The sequence below is a fragment of the Dryobates pubescens genome, chromosome 27, assembly GCF_014839835.1.
Source record: "Dryobates pubescens isolate bDryPub1 chromosome 27, bDryPub1.pri, whole genome shotgun sequence".
Taxonomy (NCBI): Eukaryota; Metazoa; Chordata; class Aves; order Piciformes; family Picidae; genus Dryobates; species Dryobates pubescens.
In genome coordinates, this window is record NC_071638.1 from 9,875,261 (window position 1) to 9,893,577 (window position 18,317).

At 44.3% G+C, this 18,317-nt stretch overlaps 1 protein-coding gene across 1 annotated transcript in view; it reads left to right on the top strand.

Moving 5' to 3' along the window:
• Positions 1–18,317, top strand: part of ZDHHC17 (zinc finger DHHC-type palmitoyltransferase 17) — an 89,526-nt gene that overhangs the window by 8,932 nt on the left and 62,277 nt on the right. The window contains exon 2 of the mRNA XM_054173849.1: positions 11,009–11,112. Coding sequence (XP_054029824.1) covers positions 11,009–11,112 — 104 coding nt within the window. The remainder of the gene's footprint in view (positions 1–11,008; positions 11,113–18,317) is intronic.

An 18,317-nucleotide genomic window follows, 5' to 3' on the forward strand; every position in this document is an offset into this window, starting at 1 on the left:
GCCCTTCTGCCCTCTGACTGACCAACATCTGCTCCTAACTTGGTGTCATCTGCAAGTTTGCTGATGACTGACTCAATCCCCTCATCCAGATCATCAATGAAGATATTAAAGAGGGTAGGGCCCAGCACTGATCCCTGGGGGATGCCACTGGTGACTTTCATTCTTTAACTGTTTTCATGGCATTGCTCTGAGCACAGTAGCTGTCACAGTAGTGAACCTGAGAACTGGGCAGCTGCAGCAGGGTCAGTTGTGGTAGTAAAGCAACTTCCACTTTCTTACTCAGCATATTCCACATTTGTAGAGACCATTGTACCAGTCTTGTCGGGAACTGCATCACCCCGGAAGCTTGTGCTCAGTTGAGTATCTACCTCCCAAGCCTCTCCAGAGCTCTCTGGGTAATTTACTAGATGGGTTTTTATCTTTAGTTATGACTTTGCTTTTGTTGGTATTCTAAAAACCTTATTCTGGCTTGCCCCAACCTTATTCAAGTAATATAAGCCACATTGTATCAGAAACAGAGTATTATTTATCCTCCTCTCCCCCAACTATGAATCTTGCCTCTGTTACTTATTCCTAGGTTGCAGGCAGCCAGGGAATAGGGTTTATTTTCATATTGGCACTCCCCTGAGGTTTTAAAAATGTGAGTTACTATAAAAAGGGCCTTTTTTTGACCAGCATCATCTTTAATTAAGACAGTATGTATAATAGTCACGAAATGAATCATAAGAATAGAGCTTGCACATCTCTAGTTCTTGAAACATGCAAGATAGCCCACATTGTACTTTCTTTATATTCCAGTTTCTTAGTCAAAATATCAGCTAGCACTAAGCCATCCCTTTGAACATTAACTGCTTGACCATTATTGCTCCTTTCTCAACTGAAAGCGCTGGGTTGATTTTTCTGTGAAGCCATGGCACTTAGCATCACTGCTCAGCTTTATTGCTAATTCTGTATCAAATCGAGAAAGCTAGCAATAACTTCAAATGGGAGCTGTTTATAACTCCTGTTATCAACCCACCACAATCTTCTGTCCAGACCACTGAAGTTTCTTCAGCTTAATGAAAAAACAACCCCAGTCTTCCTATGTTTTGGACTGTATTGATGACCTATACAACTTGTACTCTGGAGAAGTTTAATCATGCTCATTGTTAATGTTAGCAACCATTTCATCATGGCAACAGGATATAACTTAGGTTTCCTGCCTTTTTCCTCAACTGTTTTTGTTTTGCATTTATTGGACATTGAACATTTTCAACTTCTCTGGTTTTTATTGGTACTTCTATGACCTTGAGTACTGTGTCCAGTTCTGGGCCCCTCAGTTGAAGAAGGACATTGAGACACTTGAATGTGTCCAGAGAAGGGCAACGAGGCTGGGGAGAGGCCTTGAGCACAGCCCTGTGAGGAGAGGCTGAGGGAGCTGGGGTTGCTTAGCCTGGAGAAGAGGAGGCTTAGGGGTGACCTCATTGCTCTCTACAACTACCTGAAAGGTGGTTGTAGCCAGGAGAGGGTTGGTCTTTTCTCCCAGGCAACCAGCGCCAGAACAAGGGGACACAGTCTCAAGCTGCACCAGGGGAAGCTTAGGCTGGAGGTGAGGAGAAAGTTCTTCACTGAGAGAGTTGTTCACCATTGGAATGTGCATCCTTGTAGTGGAGAGAAACACTGGGGTGTGTTACAATAACCTGAAAGCTTTTTCTGAAGTCAGAGAGAGCCTGGCTGAATTGAACCCTCAGGCTTGCCGTGCCCAGTGCGTGGTGTAACATTAGACTACAATTTGTCTTGTGCAATTTTGAAATCTAGTAATTTCTTCCTACGCTTGTAGGATGCCCTGAGGTCTTGAAGTGTTTTCTTTATGGTGTCTTTTAAGAGGAGAGATACCAAAAATGGGGTCCAGTGGAAATGGTGTGGTCAGAGCTAGTAAGGCTGTTCAAGACCAAGGTAAGATGAAGATGTCTCAAGAAGGAAGCAGCACAGTAGCAAGAGGAGGAGGACACCAGAATGGCCTTTGAAAACACTTGTCTTGCTGGCTTTGAAGGATGTGATTTTGCCAACAGGTCTAAAGCCAAAGTGGAACCCCAGCATAGCTCCTTACCCTTTCTGGGATTAGCTCTCGCAGTTGTGTGGCCAGTAGGTAAATTGGGATGCTTCTTGCTTCATGAGTATGTCACCTGATCTAACTGAAGTCATTACTGTGCTGTTATGAAAACTGCTAAGAGGTAATGGAGAATGTGCAGCCAGGTCTGGGTGAGCCAGTTTTAGCTTGACTTAAGCTGATTGCAAAACCTACCTGTAAACAGGTATATACATTTGCCAGTGATGCTTCTCTGGCCCTGGGCTGAGCTAGTCCTGGAAGTAAAGCAGTAGAAAATTCACCCCATACAAAAAACCCACCCAAACCAAAACCCAACCAAATAAATTTTTCAGCAAATCTGTGCATTGCAGGATCAAATGTACCACAGTACTGACAGAAGGCAGAGGGTGAGCTGGCATGACCAGTTTGAAATATTGGGTGTTAGATGGAGTGGGACTATTTTTAACCACAGACTTACTAAGCTGTCTCTCATGCTGCAGAAGACTATCAGCATAAGTAGCACCTTTCATGCACTTCCCAGTTGTGGCAGCTGAACCAGCCCACGTTTATCATAAGTGGGATGGAAGTTTGCTTAGTTCACTGGTGATGCACAGCTCCCTTTTCTGGGCAGAGGTTGTGGTGGGAATGGTGAATTGAAGTTTTTCGTGAGGACTGAGTACAATTTGTGTTAACTTATTTTTCTTTATCTTCCAAAGACAAAAGAGGGTTCAGTAACTAGTCTGAGATACCCACTTGCCAGAGCTTCAATTCTTTGTTTCATTTTTTCAGCTGTTCCTCAGACACAAGACACAAACTCACTAAGTGGCTTTGGCAAACAGTTGCTGAATAAAGTGGAATACAATAGAATAAACCAGGTTGGAAGAGACCTTCAAGATCATCGTGTCCAACCTATCATCCAACACCACCTAATCAACTAAACCAAGCACCCTATCAAGTCTCCTCCTGAACACCTCCAATGATGGTGACTCCACCACCTCCCCGTGCAGCCCATTCCAATGGGCAATCACTCTCTCTGTGTAGAATTTCTTGTTTGCTTTTCCCTCAAATTTTTGGATGATTTTTGTGGTTTCTTGACACACAATAGAAAAGATGCATTTATGAAAACTCCTGGAGAATCATAGAATCAATCAGGTTGGAAAAGACCTCAGAGGTCATCAAGTCCAACCTATCACCCAACACCTCCTGACAACTAAACCATGGCTCCAAGTGCCACATCTAATCCTTTTTAGAACACCTCCAGTGATGGTGACTCCACCACCCCCCTAGGCAGCACATTCCAATGGCCAATTACTCTTTCTGGGAAGAACTTTCTCCTCACCTCCAGCCTAAACTTCCCCTGGTGCAGCTTGAAGCTGTGTCCTCTTATTCTGGTGCTAGGTGCCTGGCAGAAGAGACCAACCCCCACCTGGCTACAACCTCCCTTCAGGTAGCTGTAGACAGCAATAAGGTCTCCCCTGAGCCTCCTCTTCTGCAGGCTAAGCAACCCCAGCTCCCTCAGCCTCTCCTCACAGGGCTGTGCTCCAGACCCTTCCCCAGCCTCATTGGCCTTCTCTGGACACATTCAAGTGTATCAATGTCTTTCTTAAATTGAGGGGCCCAGAACTGGACACAGTCCTCAAGGTGTGGCCTAACCAGGGGCAGAGTCCAGGGGCAGAATGACTTCCCTGCTCCTGTTGGCCGCACTATTCCCGATGCAGGCCAGGATTCTGCCACTCAGTCAGTTGATGTCTAATCTCTGAGGAACAGTGAAAAAATTAAATACAGAATTGAAGTGTTGTTTCTCCAAAGTCAGTGTCCATAATCAAATTGACTTTAGCAATTTTCTGAGAGATCCTCCTAAACTGAGCAGTGCTAAACTTCAGGATGCAGTATCCTCACAGATAGGTGTTTCAGAGTCCTTGTATTTGAGAAGGTTAAAAACAAACAATAAAACCTTTAAATACTATGGTCCAAAGCTTAAAGTCTTGGGTTACTCAGCAGCTTACATGCACATACTACTTTTTTTTTCTGGCTTTCTTTTCAAGGAGTGTTGCATTGTGTTCTCAGCCAAAGTGTTCAGTTTTCAACAGAAACCAAACTTTTTCCCCACCCCCCCCAAGGGATTTTAACAGGCCTAGTTCTCAGAATATGAGCTTGCACACCTCTCAACAAGGACAAGAAAAAAAAGCATAATCCCTGGGAACTAGCACTAACTGTCAGTCCTCATGAAAGTAATTTAAAACTCATTACAAATGTCACACTTCTGAACTTAAAAGAATGCACCTAAGCATCTACCTAGCTCTATCCTGACCCTCAACAAACAAAAAGCAACCCAGCACGACTTCATTTACAAAAATTCTCAGAAAAGGACAGTTTGGGAATTCTTTTTCTGAGATTAGGATTCTTCATTCAGTTTTCAAATCTGGCCACATCACCTACTCTTTAAAACAAATGCATACTGAAGGTGTCCAGAGAAGGGCAACAAAGTTGGTGAGGGGTTTGGAACACAAGCCCTATGAGGAGAGGCTGAGGGAGCTGGGGTTGCTTAGCCTGGGGAAAAGGAGACTCAGGGGTGGCCCTATTGCTCTCTACAACTACCTGAAGGGAGGTTGTAGACAGGCAAAGGTTGGCCTCTTCTCCCAGGCATCCAGCACCAGAACAAGAGGACACAGTCTCAAGCTGCACCTGGGGAGGTTTAGGCTGGAGGTTAGGAGGAGGTTCTACACAGAGAGAGTTGTTCATCATTGGAATGTGCTGCCCAGGGAGGTGGTGGAGTCACCATCCCTGGAGGTGTTCAGGAGTGTTCTGTTCCTCGAGGTCCCTTCCAACCTTAGTGATACTGTGATACTTCTGAGCACTCCATAGCACACAATGAGGTGGCCCCAGGGAGGTGGTGGAGCCACCATCCCTGGAGGGGTTCAAAAAAGATTGGATGTGGCACTTAAAGCCATGGTTTAGTTAGTCATGAGGTGTTGGGTGACAGGTTGGACTTGATGATCTCTGAGGTCTTTTCCAACCTTATTGATTCTATGATTCTCTGATACTCATTTTATGTCTGTGAAGAACCGAGTATGATTATCTCGAAGAGTAGGGCATGAACACTTCAGTCTGTGTTGCAGAATTTGGTGAGGGAGTAGGGACAGGAAAGTTACCATAGACTCCAGGAGAAGAACTTCCATTAAAATAAATACCCAGAGCATCTTTATTTTTAGGAATGCAGTGAATTGATTTGTTGGTAATTGCTTTGTGAGCTTTTCTCTATTCATGCCAGTGCATGAGTGGCTTGTCTTTTTGTGTGGATAAACTGAGTACTTCTAATCTGCAGGTTGCCATAAGTACATTTGTCTGTGTAGATTGTTGCACTTTTTTAGAAGTAGAAGGACAACTGGGAAAGCTTACTAAAAAGCACTGTGCTCTTGACAAACAAGGAAGGGAGAATTTGAACAAATTCCAGGGAAGGAATCCTTTAGGTACTGGCTTCCAGTGCTGTAGCCACATACAGAAACAGTATTTCCTTGACTACTGTACTATCATAATTCCTTCTGTTTTCATTAAGAAACAAAGGCAATACTGTGCAGTATTTTCTATAAGGTAATGCTTTTATTTGTACTTGCTAGTGTTTCTCTTGAGTGTCAAACATCTTGGTCACCACTCAGAACTGGAGTAGTGTCTGACAGTATTGCTTCCTTGCAGTGCTATTGCATAACGTTCAAAGGAGAAGCAGTCCTAGCCATCTGTTAGTGCCTGCTAGAGCCGTGTGTAGCAGCTGTAAGCAGCAGTATTTTCCTCCCATCCTTATGTCCAAGCAGGCCTATTGACCTATTCATATCCTCCTGCTAGATATAATTGTGAATTACTAAATTTCTGCCTTGGAATAATTCAGTCTTGGTTGCCTCATTCTTTCTTAAGCCCACCCACCCCCCTTTTTTTGTTTTGGTTTGATTTTTCTTTTTAGTTTTTAACAATACTGTTCTTGAAATTCTCCTAAAGCTTATTTTATTTTGGCTTTTCTTTTAGTGGAAAAGATTAAAAGATTTGAGTGCTGCTTGGAAATGAGCATGTCTTGAGTTGTGCATTTGGTGATGAGGAGAACTAATGGGGAGTGCAAGTAGTGCTCTTTCTTGGCAGCTCTGCTTACTTCCCCCCCCACTCCCCTGTACTTCCTTATTTTTCATGTTACACTTGATCTTCTCTTTCCCTGTCTTATTGGTCCTTTTTGTTTCCCTGAAGAGAGAGATTCTCTTTTCTCCTTTACCAAGTCATTTCTCTTTGCCAAAACACCTTTTTTTTTCTACAGTCTTATTCTCACACTCTTGAGTTTTCCCTAACTACATTACTTTGCTCAGCTGTGGAAGCAATCTGCACATTTTATGACTCATGAGTAATGGTGAACTAGTCACAGATGCATTTGAGTGATTAGGGCACTGTCAGGGGATAGTCACCGAGGGGGGATGCTCGTCTACAAAGAGTGACCCTTGGTAGTACTTGGGGAACTGAATTAGATTTTTATGCATAAGTAAAATCTGGTTGTCCTGCAGTTTTTAAAGGCAGCCAGCTCCACCAGTTTCTAGAAGCAGCATCATTTTCTGCCTCCTGTCAGCTGACTTCCTTGAATGTTCAAAAGCCGGAGTATGTTGTTCTGTGGTTACTTAGTCAAATGAACAATTGAGTGCTGCCAAAATGTGCCTGCTATGTGTTGTGTTTTTGGTTTTGGGTTGCTTTCCCTCTGTCGGTGGCTCTGGATCCTGTCTTTTCACAGGAGGAAGATTCAAGTTGTTGTACTAGGAAAAGATTTCTTTTCTGTTTGTTATTTAACCTTTTTGTTGTTGTTGTTTTGGGGTTTTTGTTTTACTCCTCTAATGAATTGAGTGGGCTCACTGCAGCCACAGCTCTGAGTACCAAAGCTAGCTTGAGTTAGGCAGCCAGAGCGTGGAGCCTAGAGCAATGGGGGAGACTGGGCAGAGAAGTGGCCTTCTCTTTTAACAATGGTAAACTGCTAATTTGGATCAAGTCATGCTTGGAAATGACTTCTTGAAACAGGATGAAGTAAGCAGAGATTTAGTGCTTGCCACGCATGAAACCAAGCCTTTGCTCTGCTACCTTGTATTTAGTGTTCCTGACTTGCAGCTGGGGAGGAGCCATTGTCAGTAGGGATCAATATCAAAGAATAAATGTTTAGATTCCAGTTTCTCATCTCCAAATTAGCTGTTAGTGTTTTTAAACAAGAGATCATAACTGTAAATTTTTTTTTTCCTGGAATAAATATTGTCATCATGAAAGGAAAAATATTTTAACACTCAGGAATATTGCTGAAGGCATTTATGAGTGTGATATAGGCTCAAAATGTTATGTTACTTCATTATCAGTCTGCCATATGTTTAAAATACCATAGCAGTTTCAAGAATGTTAACTGTTTCCCTAACATTTATGTATGGGCATATGAATGTAGGGGAGATTCTTTACTGTTTTAGGTGGAAGCTTCAATGTCTCCATATGCCTTTTAAGTTGACAAATACACAAAGTTCTGTGAAAGGCACGATGTCAACGTGATGTGATTTGTTGTGGTTGTTCACTTTTTTGTATGTTTATTCCTGTTCTCTTGTTAATGTTGGGCAGATGATCTAGAGCAGTACAGGATTTTGAAGCAGATCTTTCTCTTCTCTCCAACAGGTTGGAGGAAGTGATCTTGAGTTTTGTTAGGCTCCAAAGGCAGATGCTGTCTGAATGTCGTGCTTGTGATTCCTGCCAGGTTGTGCACATTGGCCACAGCAACCCCATGCAGTGCTACGGGCTGGGGTCAGAGTGGCTGGAGAGCGGCCAGGCAGGGAGGGACCTGGGGATGCTGGTCGATGGTAGGCTGAACACGAGCCTGCAGTGTGCCCAGTCAGCCAAGAAGGCCAATGGCATCCTGGCCTGCATCAGGAACAGTGTGGCCAGCAGGAGCAGGGAGGTCATTCTGCCCCTGTACACTGCACTGGTTAGGCCACACCTTGAGTCCTGTGTCCAGTTCTGGGCCCCTCAGTTTAGGAAGGAGGTTGACTTGCTGGAAGGTGTCCAGAGAAGAGCAACAAAGTTGGTGAGGGGTTTGGAACACAAGCCCTATGAGGAGAGACTGAGGGAGCTGGGCTTGCTTAGCCTGGAGAAGAGGAGGCTACATCTCTCTGAAGGGAGGTTGTAGGCAGGTGGAGGTTGGTCTCTTCTGCCCGGCAACCAGCACCAGAACAAGAGGACACAGTCTCAGGCTGTGCCGGGGGGGGGGGGGAGGGGGTGGAGGCTGGAGGTTAGGAAGAAGTTCTATACAGAGAGAGTGATTGCCCATTGGAATGGGCTGCCTGGGGAGGTGGTGGAGTCACCATCACTGGAGGTGTTCAGGAGGAGACTTGATAGGGTGCTTGGTTGCGTGGTTTAGTTGATTAGGTGGTGTTGGATGATAGGTTGGACATGATGATCTTGAAGGTCTCTTCTAACCTGGTCTATTCTATTGTGTTCTATTGTGTTCTATTGTGTTCTATTCTATTCTATTCTATTCTATTCCATGTGGTCGGGCCTGATCCTTCTTCCTGCTGCCTTTGCACCTCCTCAGAGACTGGTTTTGTATTCTTCTTCTTTGTCCCCCTCCCATCCAGCCTTGTTCCTTGCCCTTGTGAACCTTACCTGTTATTGATATATATGTATATGTATTTTGTTTAAAGAAAACTCTTTACCTCTCTACTTCCAAGCTGACTCCAAATTATTGTTTGGTGGATTTGCTCCTTCCTTTTTTTTTCCCACCCCCCTCTCTGTTGGGAAGGAGGAGGGGGCAGTGGGGGAGAGATTCTCAGCGTTGCCCCCATCTGAGCTCTTAACTCCCAGTTAAGGCTTAAACCACCACATGTGTTATGCCAAGGTTGCCTGGACTCAGGCTATACTTCTCTTTTCAAAAGCAAAAATAGCTCTAGCGTAATCATGAAGTTGAGCACTCATTTTAATAACTAAGTGGAAGTTGAAATCTTGATAAGCACTTTTTGTGAGGTGTTTAAAAGTGTTGCCAGGTATAGAAGGAAAGAAAGAAAATTTCTCATTGTGGAGAATGTTAGAGAAAATGGTAACAGTAAAGGGCACATTTTAATGACAATCAATTGAAATGCATTTTTAGACCTTTGAGAGCTTGGGGTTTTTTTGGTTCTTTTTTTTTTGCTTCACTGTTGCAGTTCTCACACTTTTTTTGTGTAGCTGCTGAATTGCAAGGTTGATACACCCAGGCAATGAGAGAGTAGTATTTGTAACAAACGGGAGATTGTCTAGAAACTGTATGAAATCCAGCCTTCACTTTCTGCTTGCTGAGCTGACTTCAGATGCATGCATTTTGTAAAGAAAAATGGGATCTCTGTCAGAAAATTACTGAAGTCAATTTGATTATGGACACTGACTTTGGAGAAACAACTCTTCAGTTCTGTAGTTAATTTTTTTCACTGTTCCTCAGAGATTAGACATCAACTCACTGAGTGGCAGAATCCTGGCCTGCATCGGGAATAGTGTGGCCAACAGGAGCAGGGAGGTCATTCTGCCCTGTGCTCAGCGCTGGTTAGGCCACACCTTGAGGACTGTGTCCAGTTCTGGGCCCCTCAATTTAAGAAGGACATTGATACACTTGAATGTGTCCAGAGAAGGGCAATGAGGCTGGGGAGGGGTCTGGAGCACAGCCCTGTGAGGAGAGGCTGAGGGAGCTGGGGTTGTTTAGCCTGGAGAGGAGGGGGCTCAGGGGAGACCTCATTGCTCTCTGCAACTCCCTGAAGGGAGGCTGTGGACATGCAGAGGTTGGTCTCTTCTCCCAGGCAGCCAGCACCAGAACAAGAGGACACAGTCTCAAGCTGCACCAGGGGAGGTTTAGGCTGGAGGTTAGAAAGAAGTTTTACACAGAGAGAGTGATTGCCCATTGGAATGGGCTGCCCAGGGAGGTGGTGGAGTCACCATCATTGGGAGGTGTTCAGGAGGAGACTTGATAGGGTGCTTGGTTGCATGGTTTAGTTGATTAGGTGGCGTTGGATGATAGGTTGGACACGATGATCTTGAAGGTCTCTTCCAACCTGTTCTGTTCTGTTCTGTTCTGTTCTATTCTATTCTATTCTATTCTATTCTATTCTATTCTATTCTATTCTATTCTATTCTAATTGGCACTTTATGGCCAACAGCTTCTTTTTAGATATGCGGTGTTGCATTGCTGAAAGTAAAGAACTAGCAAAATTAAAATGGATGCTACTTTTTATTAACCTTATATAAAAATAGCCTGGTGTGGGATTTGGCTGAACTCTGCCTTCACATGTGGTGTTTTCTGGAGTATGTTTGAAGTCTGTTCTGGCTTGCTTTGCAAAATGAAGAAACGTGGCCAGTTTACCATGCTTGAGTAGTTTTGCAGTGTATTGAATTGGATACTAGTGTTGGATTTGCTTGTATATCATAGAGTCAACAACAAGGTTGGAAAAGACCTTCAAGATCATCAAGACCAACCTATCTCCCAATACCTCCTCACTAACTGAACCATGTCTCCAAGTGCCAATCCCTTTTTGAACACCCCCAGGGACAGGGATTTCACCACCTCCCTGGGCAGCACATTCCAGTGGCCAATTACTCTTGCTGGGAAGAACTTTCTCACCTCCAGCCTAAACTTCCCCCTGGCACAGCTTGAGACTGTGTTCTCTTGTTCTGGTGCTGGTTGCCTGGGAGAAGAGACCAACCCCCACCTGGCTACAACCTCCCTTCAGGTAGTTGTAGAGAGCAATGAGGTCTCCTCGGAGCCTCCTCTTCTCCAGGCTAAACACCTCCAGCTCCCTCAGCCTCTCCTCACAGGGCTGTGCTCCAGACCTCTCCCCAGCCTTGTTGCCATATTCTTCTTTCTTGTTTTCTTAGTTACTTTAGTAATGCTGATTTTTGGTGTTCTAATAGCAGGTTTGTCTGTTTCAGGAAATAAAGCCTCAGAGCCATTACAACCATGGCTACAGTGAATCTCTTGGACGGAAAAGCCACATTGACGATTACAGCACTTGGGACATCGTCAAAGCCACACAGTAAGTTTATTTTTGAGGATTAGATTTCTCTGTTTTAGGCCAACAGTGAAATGGATGGATTTGCATAAAGTGGGAGGCTCACTGTATTTCTAGATAGAATAGTGAGCACTACAAAAATTACTCTTGAGAGAACTTTAAGAGCACTGTATGCAAACACGCAGGAGGTATCATGGTAAGCTGTAAATATAGGTGGTTGCTGGAGAGATTGAAGTAGTATGGCTTTCTCCCTGTTGTTACTGGTGTTTAGTTTCTGTTAGGCAATGATAAAGAAGTGGGCAACATTGAAACACAATTGTGTTTCCTTGAATTGTTGGCATCATTTATAATTTAGAGGGAACGTCTCAGTGTGACTTTGTCCATTGTTTCTGATTCTGCAGTTTCAGGGCTGCTATAAAACAGAATTTTATTGCTGAGAAAGTTTACTCCTGCTGTCCTGTGTGCAAAGTTAATTCATCTGCATTAATAATGGAATTATTACACACATTTGTCTTCTACACAGTCCTGTAGTACATACTAACTGACAGGACTTTTAGAGCAGTTGTCATGATGCTGTTTATCTTGCTCTTTTTACTATTCAGAAACCTAAACCACTGTCATTTTTCATTGCAGTGAGCTGCAATTATATTTTTAAAGAGTTTTATCTTTCTCCAGTTGTTAATTTGAATGTTTAAACTGTTATGTGTCTAGCTGAGCTATTTGCCTTTTTTCTTCTGAAGAGGAAAATTTTCTTTCCTCTTTTTAATTAAAAGGCACCTCCTGCATGTGGCACAGGCCCCATTTAGGTTTAGGAAGGAAGTACTTTCTTCCACTTTCTGAGTTGTGAAGAGTTTTAAGCTCCTGAAATCGATGCTGCCTGACTCTGCAATTGTTGCTTTCAATACTAGTACTAGTCCAGCCTAGAATCCTTGTGTTAGGGTATTTTTAGAAATTGAAATATTGGCATAGCATCAGTCTAGCTGCTGCTGAAAAGCATGGAAGTGTGACAGCACAAGTTGTTTTGCAAGCTAGTAACTTCCATTCTTTTATGCTCATTGCATGTTTGAAACCCTAAAACATGTTTGTTACTGCTAGCCCTTAAATTTAGGCTTATTTATGCTTGCCACTGAATTATAATTTCTTTCTGGTCTCCCCAAACAAAAATTCCACAGGGCAGTGAGTTACCTGTTATGCTTTTGCCCAGTCATGGTGAACTGTGATTTAGAGAGGATGACATCTCACTGAAGAGGACTGTAATTTCATATCATATATGGGGCTGTTCAGTCTGGAGAAGAGAAGGCTCTGAGGTGACCTAATTGTGGCCTTCCAGGATCTGAAGGGGGCCTACAAGAAGGCTGGGGAGGGACTTCTCAGGAGATCAGGGAGTGATAGGCCTAGGGGGAATGGAATGAAGCTGAAGGTGGAGAGATTCAGGCTGGACGTGAGGAGGAAGTTCTTCAGCATGAGAGTGGTGAAGCCCTGGAATGGGTTGTCCAGGGAGGTGGTTGAGGCCCCGTCCCTGGAGGTGTTTAAGCCCAGGCTGGACGAAGCTGTGTCCAGCCTGATCTAGTGTGAAGTGCCCCTGCCCATGGCAAGGGTGTTGGAAGTAGATGATCCTTGTGGTCCCTTCCAACCCTGACTGATACTATGATACTATCACAGCCCTGCTGGGTAATATCACAGGAAAGAGGGCCTGTCAGCATGATGAGAGTTGTAGTATGCAGAGAGCATTTCCATGACTAGGGGGAGAACTCCCCTTTATTTTAATAATTTACTAGGATTCAAAGGCCATGCAATACAAAACACCTGCCTTTAAAGGGTTTTATTTAAAGCAGAAGGTAAACCCACCAAATATCCTAAGACTTGCAATAGGTTATGTAATGCTGTTAACATTAATTCAACGTTATTAAAAGAATGTAAAGTTCCTATTATGTAGTTAATCACATTTGTAGAGAGATAACCTCAATGATGTATATATTTATGCCTAAAGTAGGTGACCTGATCCTCTACCACTTTTCCTCAAAAATTCAACACTCCCTGAGATTAAAATACCTGCTGACTTGGTTTACTTTTTAGCTAAGTGCTAGGGTAAGATGCCTCGGGAAGTTCTAGAAGAAAAAAGAGCTGCTCATCTTCTCCTAGAGGTCCCCTCCCTGAGCATTTCAGTAAATTCAAGCAAAATGTAGCAAAATAGAATAAGAATTCTTTTCCATGTCTTTGTTTGGGTGGGATTTTTTTTTTTCCTAAGTCCAGACATGTAGCACCCAGCATGACATTGGTAGCACAGTTACTTTTTTCCCCAGAACACCTCAAAACTTCCACAAGAGAATATTATTAAGTTGTTTTTATTTTCAGTGTGATGCAGTCAAAATGATTACCATTAGTTAAAGGAAATTCTGGTGGTCTTGAGAATGATCTGATGGGTAATTATGATACTGAAGCTGTCAGGTCAAGCTGGTCTGTTATCCAAAATTATTTAGCATTTCATGTAAGGCCAGTTAAAATTGCTGGCTTCTTACTGGGTAGAAGGTACATTTCTCTGTAGAACAGAATTGTTTGCTGATAGAATAGAATAGAATAGAATAGAATAGAATAGACCAGGTTGGAAGAGACTTTCAAGATCATTGTGTCCAACCCATCAACCAATCCAACCCACCTAATCAACTAAACCATGCAACCAAGCACCCTATCAAGTCTTCTCCTGAACACCTCCAATGATGGTGACTCCACCACCTCCCCAGGCAGCCCATTCCAATGGGCAATCACTCTCTCTGTGTAGAACTTCTTCCTAACATCCAGCCTAAACCTCCCCTGGTGCAGCCTGAGACTGTGTCCTCTTGTTCTGGTGCTGGTTGCCTGGGAGAAGAGACCAACCTCTGCCTGTCCACAACCTCCCTTAAGGTAGTTGTAGAGAGCAATAAGGTCTCCCCTGAGCCTCCTCTTCTCCAGGCTAAGCAAGCCCAGCTCCCCCAGCCTCTCCTCACAGGGCTGTGCTCCAGACCCCTCCCCAGCTTTGTTGCCCTTCTCTGGACATGCTCCAGTAAGTCAACATCCTTCCTAAACTGAGGGGCCCAGAACCGGACACAGTACTTTTCTGTGTCACTAGGTAGTTATAGAATCATAGAATCAGCAAGGTTGGAAAAGACCTCAAAGATCATCAAGTCCACATACTTGATATGTGCTGTTTGACTGTAGGATTCCATTTGGAGATGCTGAGTGTACTGACACTTGATTACAGAGCAGTAGAACAGTGTTAATAAAATAATGCCTTTCATGTTTTTCAGCAAGGGAAAATAAGAGCTTGCAAGCTCCACAAGTTTTTCCACAAATATTTGTTTGCTGTTTCCTATCTTGTTGAGTGCTTGTGTGCTTTTTCTTCTTAATTTGTAGATTGGACACTTATTGAATTAGCATGCTCATACAGTATGAGCTCCAGTCTAATACCCTCTCACAATCAGATTAAGACATGGTGTAGAGAAAATCAGCTGATGGTTCTCATTGCCAAGTGTTTGCCCTGTGATGTGCCTGATAAATTCTCCCATAGACATCTGGGCCTGGTCATGCTTGGTACCCCCAGGAGTCTTTTTTATTTTGCAGAAACTTGTGCTGGAATAAAACTCGTAATGTTTGGGATTAGTTTCTATTGATATAAAGCCACTATTCACTGGCTTTGTTATAAACAGTTCCGAGGGTATCTAGGCAGCATTAAAAAGAGTGGTTTCTTAACCCTTCATCTTGCAGTGGTTACAATATGTGTGTAATCTCTTGGCATCTTGGAATCAAGCAAAACTGTTTGATTCACTGGTTCTGAAAGCGGAAACAGGCCACTCAGGTATTTGAAAACCAGTTTTCAAAGGAGGAGTATAAAGTGAATCCATTCTTGCCTTTGCTATTGCAGTGGAGGAACATTGCATACTACTGCATAACAAGTACTTGACTTCTAACTCTGTAGAAAGTATTTTAATTTCTTCTGCCTCTACAAAATTAAAGAGTGGGTTGTGTCCTTTTTTTCCTTCCTCTGTGATAGCATCTCCTCACTAGAGCTGCAAGAGAATGGTGTCTTGTGAGAAAAAAAGAAAAGGTCGTAAGTGATTTAAAAGTGAAATTGAATAGAGACATATTGGATGTTTCTGCCTGGTGTGGCACTAGTAGTTCTGTGTCATCCAAGGCTGGAGTCAGCTTTGAGTACAATGCCTTGAGAAGAGAACTATGTACACATAACAGCCTAAAGTTGCTGCCTTTGTCTTAGTTTATATCTTTTAGAATCATAGAATTGTCAGGGTTGGAAGGGACCTCAAGAATCATCTACTTCCAACCGCCCTGCCGTGGGCAGGGACATCTCACACTACAGCAGGTTGCTCACAGCCACATCCAGCCTGGCCTCCAAAACCTCCAGGGACGAGGCTTCCACCACCTCCCTGGGCAACCTGTGCCAGTCTCTCACCACCCTCATGGGGAACAACTTCTTCCTAACATCCAGTCTGAATCTACCCACTTACAGTTTTTTTTCCATTCCCCCCAGTCCTATCACTCCCTGAAACCCTCATAAGTCCCTCTCCAGCTTTCTTGTAGCCCCCTTCAGATCCTGGAAGGCCACAATTAGGTCTCCTGGGAGCCTTCTCTTCTCCAGACTGAACAGCCCCAACTCCCTCAGTCTGTCCTCATAGCAGAGCAGCTCCAGCCCTCTGCTCATCCTCGTGGCCCTTCTCTGGACACCTTCCAGCACCTCCAGATCCTTCCTGGAACAGAAACTCCAGAACTGGACACAGAGCTCCAGGTGTTTTCTCAGCAGAGTGGAGCAGAGGGGGAGAATCCCCTCCCTCAACCTGCTGGCCACACTTCTCTTGATGCATCAAACTAAGAAAATAGCAAATATTCAAGGATGGAGGAGTGTGTGATAGGTTGTGATGAAGAGAACAATCTGAGGCACAAGTGCTTGCAGCATTTTCAGTTCAGCTGGGCATCAGTAGACACCTTCTGCTTGTAGAGAAATCAGGCATATTCCACCTATGCAGGAAGCACATTAAATAACCATTATGAACATGGATATTAAACATTAATGATATTAGCAAGTGCTTTTGTGACTCCTGGAAGATTGATTCCTTGTACTCAAGTGTTATGATTTCATTATTGAAAGATTAATTTCTCTGTTAGTTTTAATCACTGAGATCTTTCAAAATGAAGCCATGTGCTTGTGAAACAGTGCAGCATGAAATATGAAACATGCTAGATCTTGCTTGGGAAAAATACTGTTGAAGACATTTGAGAACATGCTTCTTTTTTTTCCTCACTATTTCTCATCATTCATAGGGTAACTGCTAATAAAAAACCCAAACCCTGGAACAATTCAGCTTGGTGAGGGCTGGCCTAAATGGTACTCCTGGCTTTTTTTCAGCTATTAAAAGGAGAGGGTGTGCAGACTGCCACGGGCACACTCTCTGTATGCCTGGTGATTGGTGCCCAGGGAGTTTGATTGTATTGGTGAAAATGAATAGAATAGCATAGACTAGACTAGACTAGACTAGAATAAAATAGAATAAACCAGGTTGGAAGAGACCTTCAAGATCATCGTGTCCAACCCATCAACCAATCCAACCCACCTAATCAACTAAACCATGGCACCAAGCACCCTATCAAGTCTCCTCCTGAACACCTCCAATGATGGTGACTCCACCACCTCCCCAGGCAGCCCATTCCAATGGGCAATCACTCTCTCTGTGTAAAACTTCCTCCTAACCTCCCGCCTAAACCTCCCCTGGCACAACCTGAGACTGTCCTCTTGTTCTGGTGATGGCTGCCTGGGAGAAGAGACCAACCTCTGCCTGTCTCCAACCTCCCTTCAGGTAGTTGTAGAGAGCAAGAAGGTCACCCCTGAGTCTCCTTTTCTCCAGGCTAAGCAAGCCCAGCTCCCTCAGCCTCTCCTCATAGGGCTTGTGTTCCAAACCCCTCACCAACTTTGTTGCCCTTCTCTGGACACCTTCCAGCAAGTCAACCTCCTTCCTAAACTGAGGGGCCCAGAACTGGACACAGGACTCAAGGTGTGCCCTAACCAGTGCAGTGTACAGGGGCAGAATGACCTCCCTGCTCCTGCTGGCCACACTCTTCCTGATGCAGGCCAGGATGCCATTGGCCCTCCTGGCTGCTTGGGCACACTGCAGGCTCATGTTCAGCCTACCATTGGCCAGTACCTCTAGGTCCCTCTCTGCCTGGCTGCCCTCCAGCCACTCTGCCTCCAGCCTGTAGCACTGCATGGGGTTGTTGTGGCCAATGTGCAGAACCTGGCACTTGGATGTGTTCAATCTCATGCCCTTGGACTCTGCCCATCTGCCCAGCCTGTCAAGGTCCCTCTGCAGAGCCTCTCAACCCTCCAGCAGATCAACTCCTGCCCCCAGCTTGGTGTCGTCTGCAAATGTACTGATGATGGACTCAGTGCCCTCATCCAGATCATCAATAAAGATGTTAAAGAGCACGGGGCAGACTGCCAGGTTGGAAGAGACGCCAGGGAAAGGTTGGACCAGATGATCTACGTAATAGTATAGTTGAAATGAGATGGCCCAGCACCATGTCAAGCTAAGTCTTAAAACTGACCTTTGTAGGTGAATTCACTCCTTCTCTTGGGAGGCTGTTCCAGTCTTTTAACTGTTGAAAATTTTTTTTCTGGAGTCCAGTTGGAATCTCCCCAGGAGTAACTTACACCCATTACCCCTTGTCTGTTCGATGTGATCCCTTGTAAAAAGGGAGTCTCCATTCTCCTGGTAGCCACCCTTTATATACTGGTACGTGGTAATAAGGTCTTCTCTAAGCCTTCTCTTCTCAAGGCTGAACAAACCCAGTTCTCTCAGCCTTTCCTTATGTGGCAGGTCTTCCAGTGTTCTCATCATTCTCCTGGCTCTCCTCTGGACCCTTCTCAGCCTGTCCACATCTTTTTTTGTACAGCAGGGACCAAAACTTCATGGCAGTATTCTAACTGTGGTCTGACAAGCACCAAATGGGATAATGACTCCTTTATCTCTGATGGTGATGCCTTTGTTGGTGCAACCCAGCATCCTCTTGTCTGCCTTTGCCACTGCAGCACACTGTTCACACATGTTGAGCTTGTTTGCCAAGACCCCCTAGGGCCCTTTCCGCAGCGCAGCTCTTCAGCCAGATAGATCCCAGGCTGAACTGTGCTCCTGGGTTATGTATTACCAGGTGCAAGACCCTATACTTGTTCCTGTTGAACTTCCTAA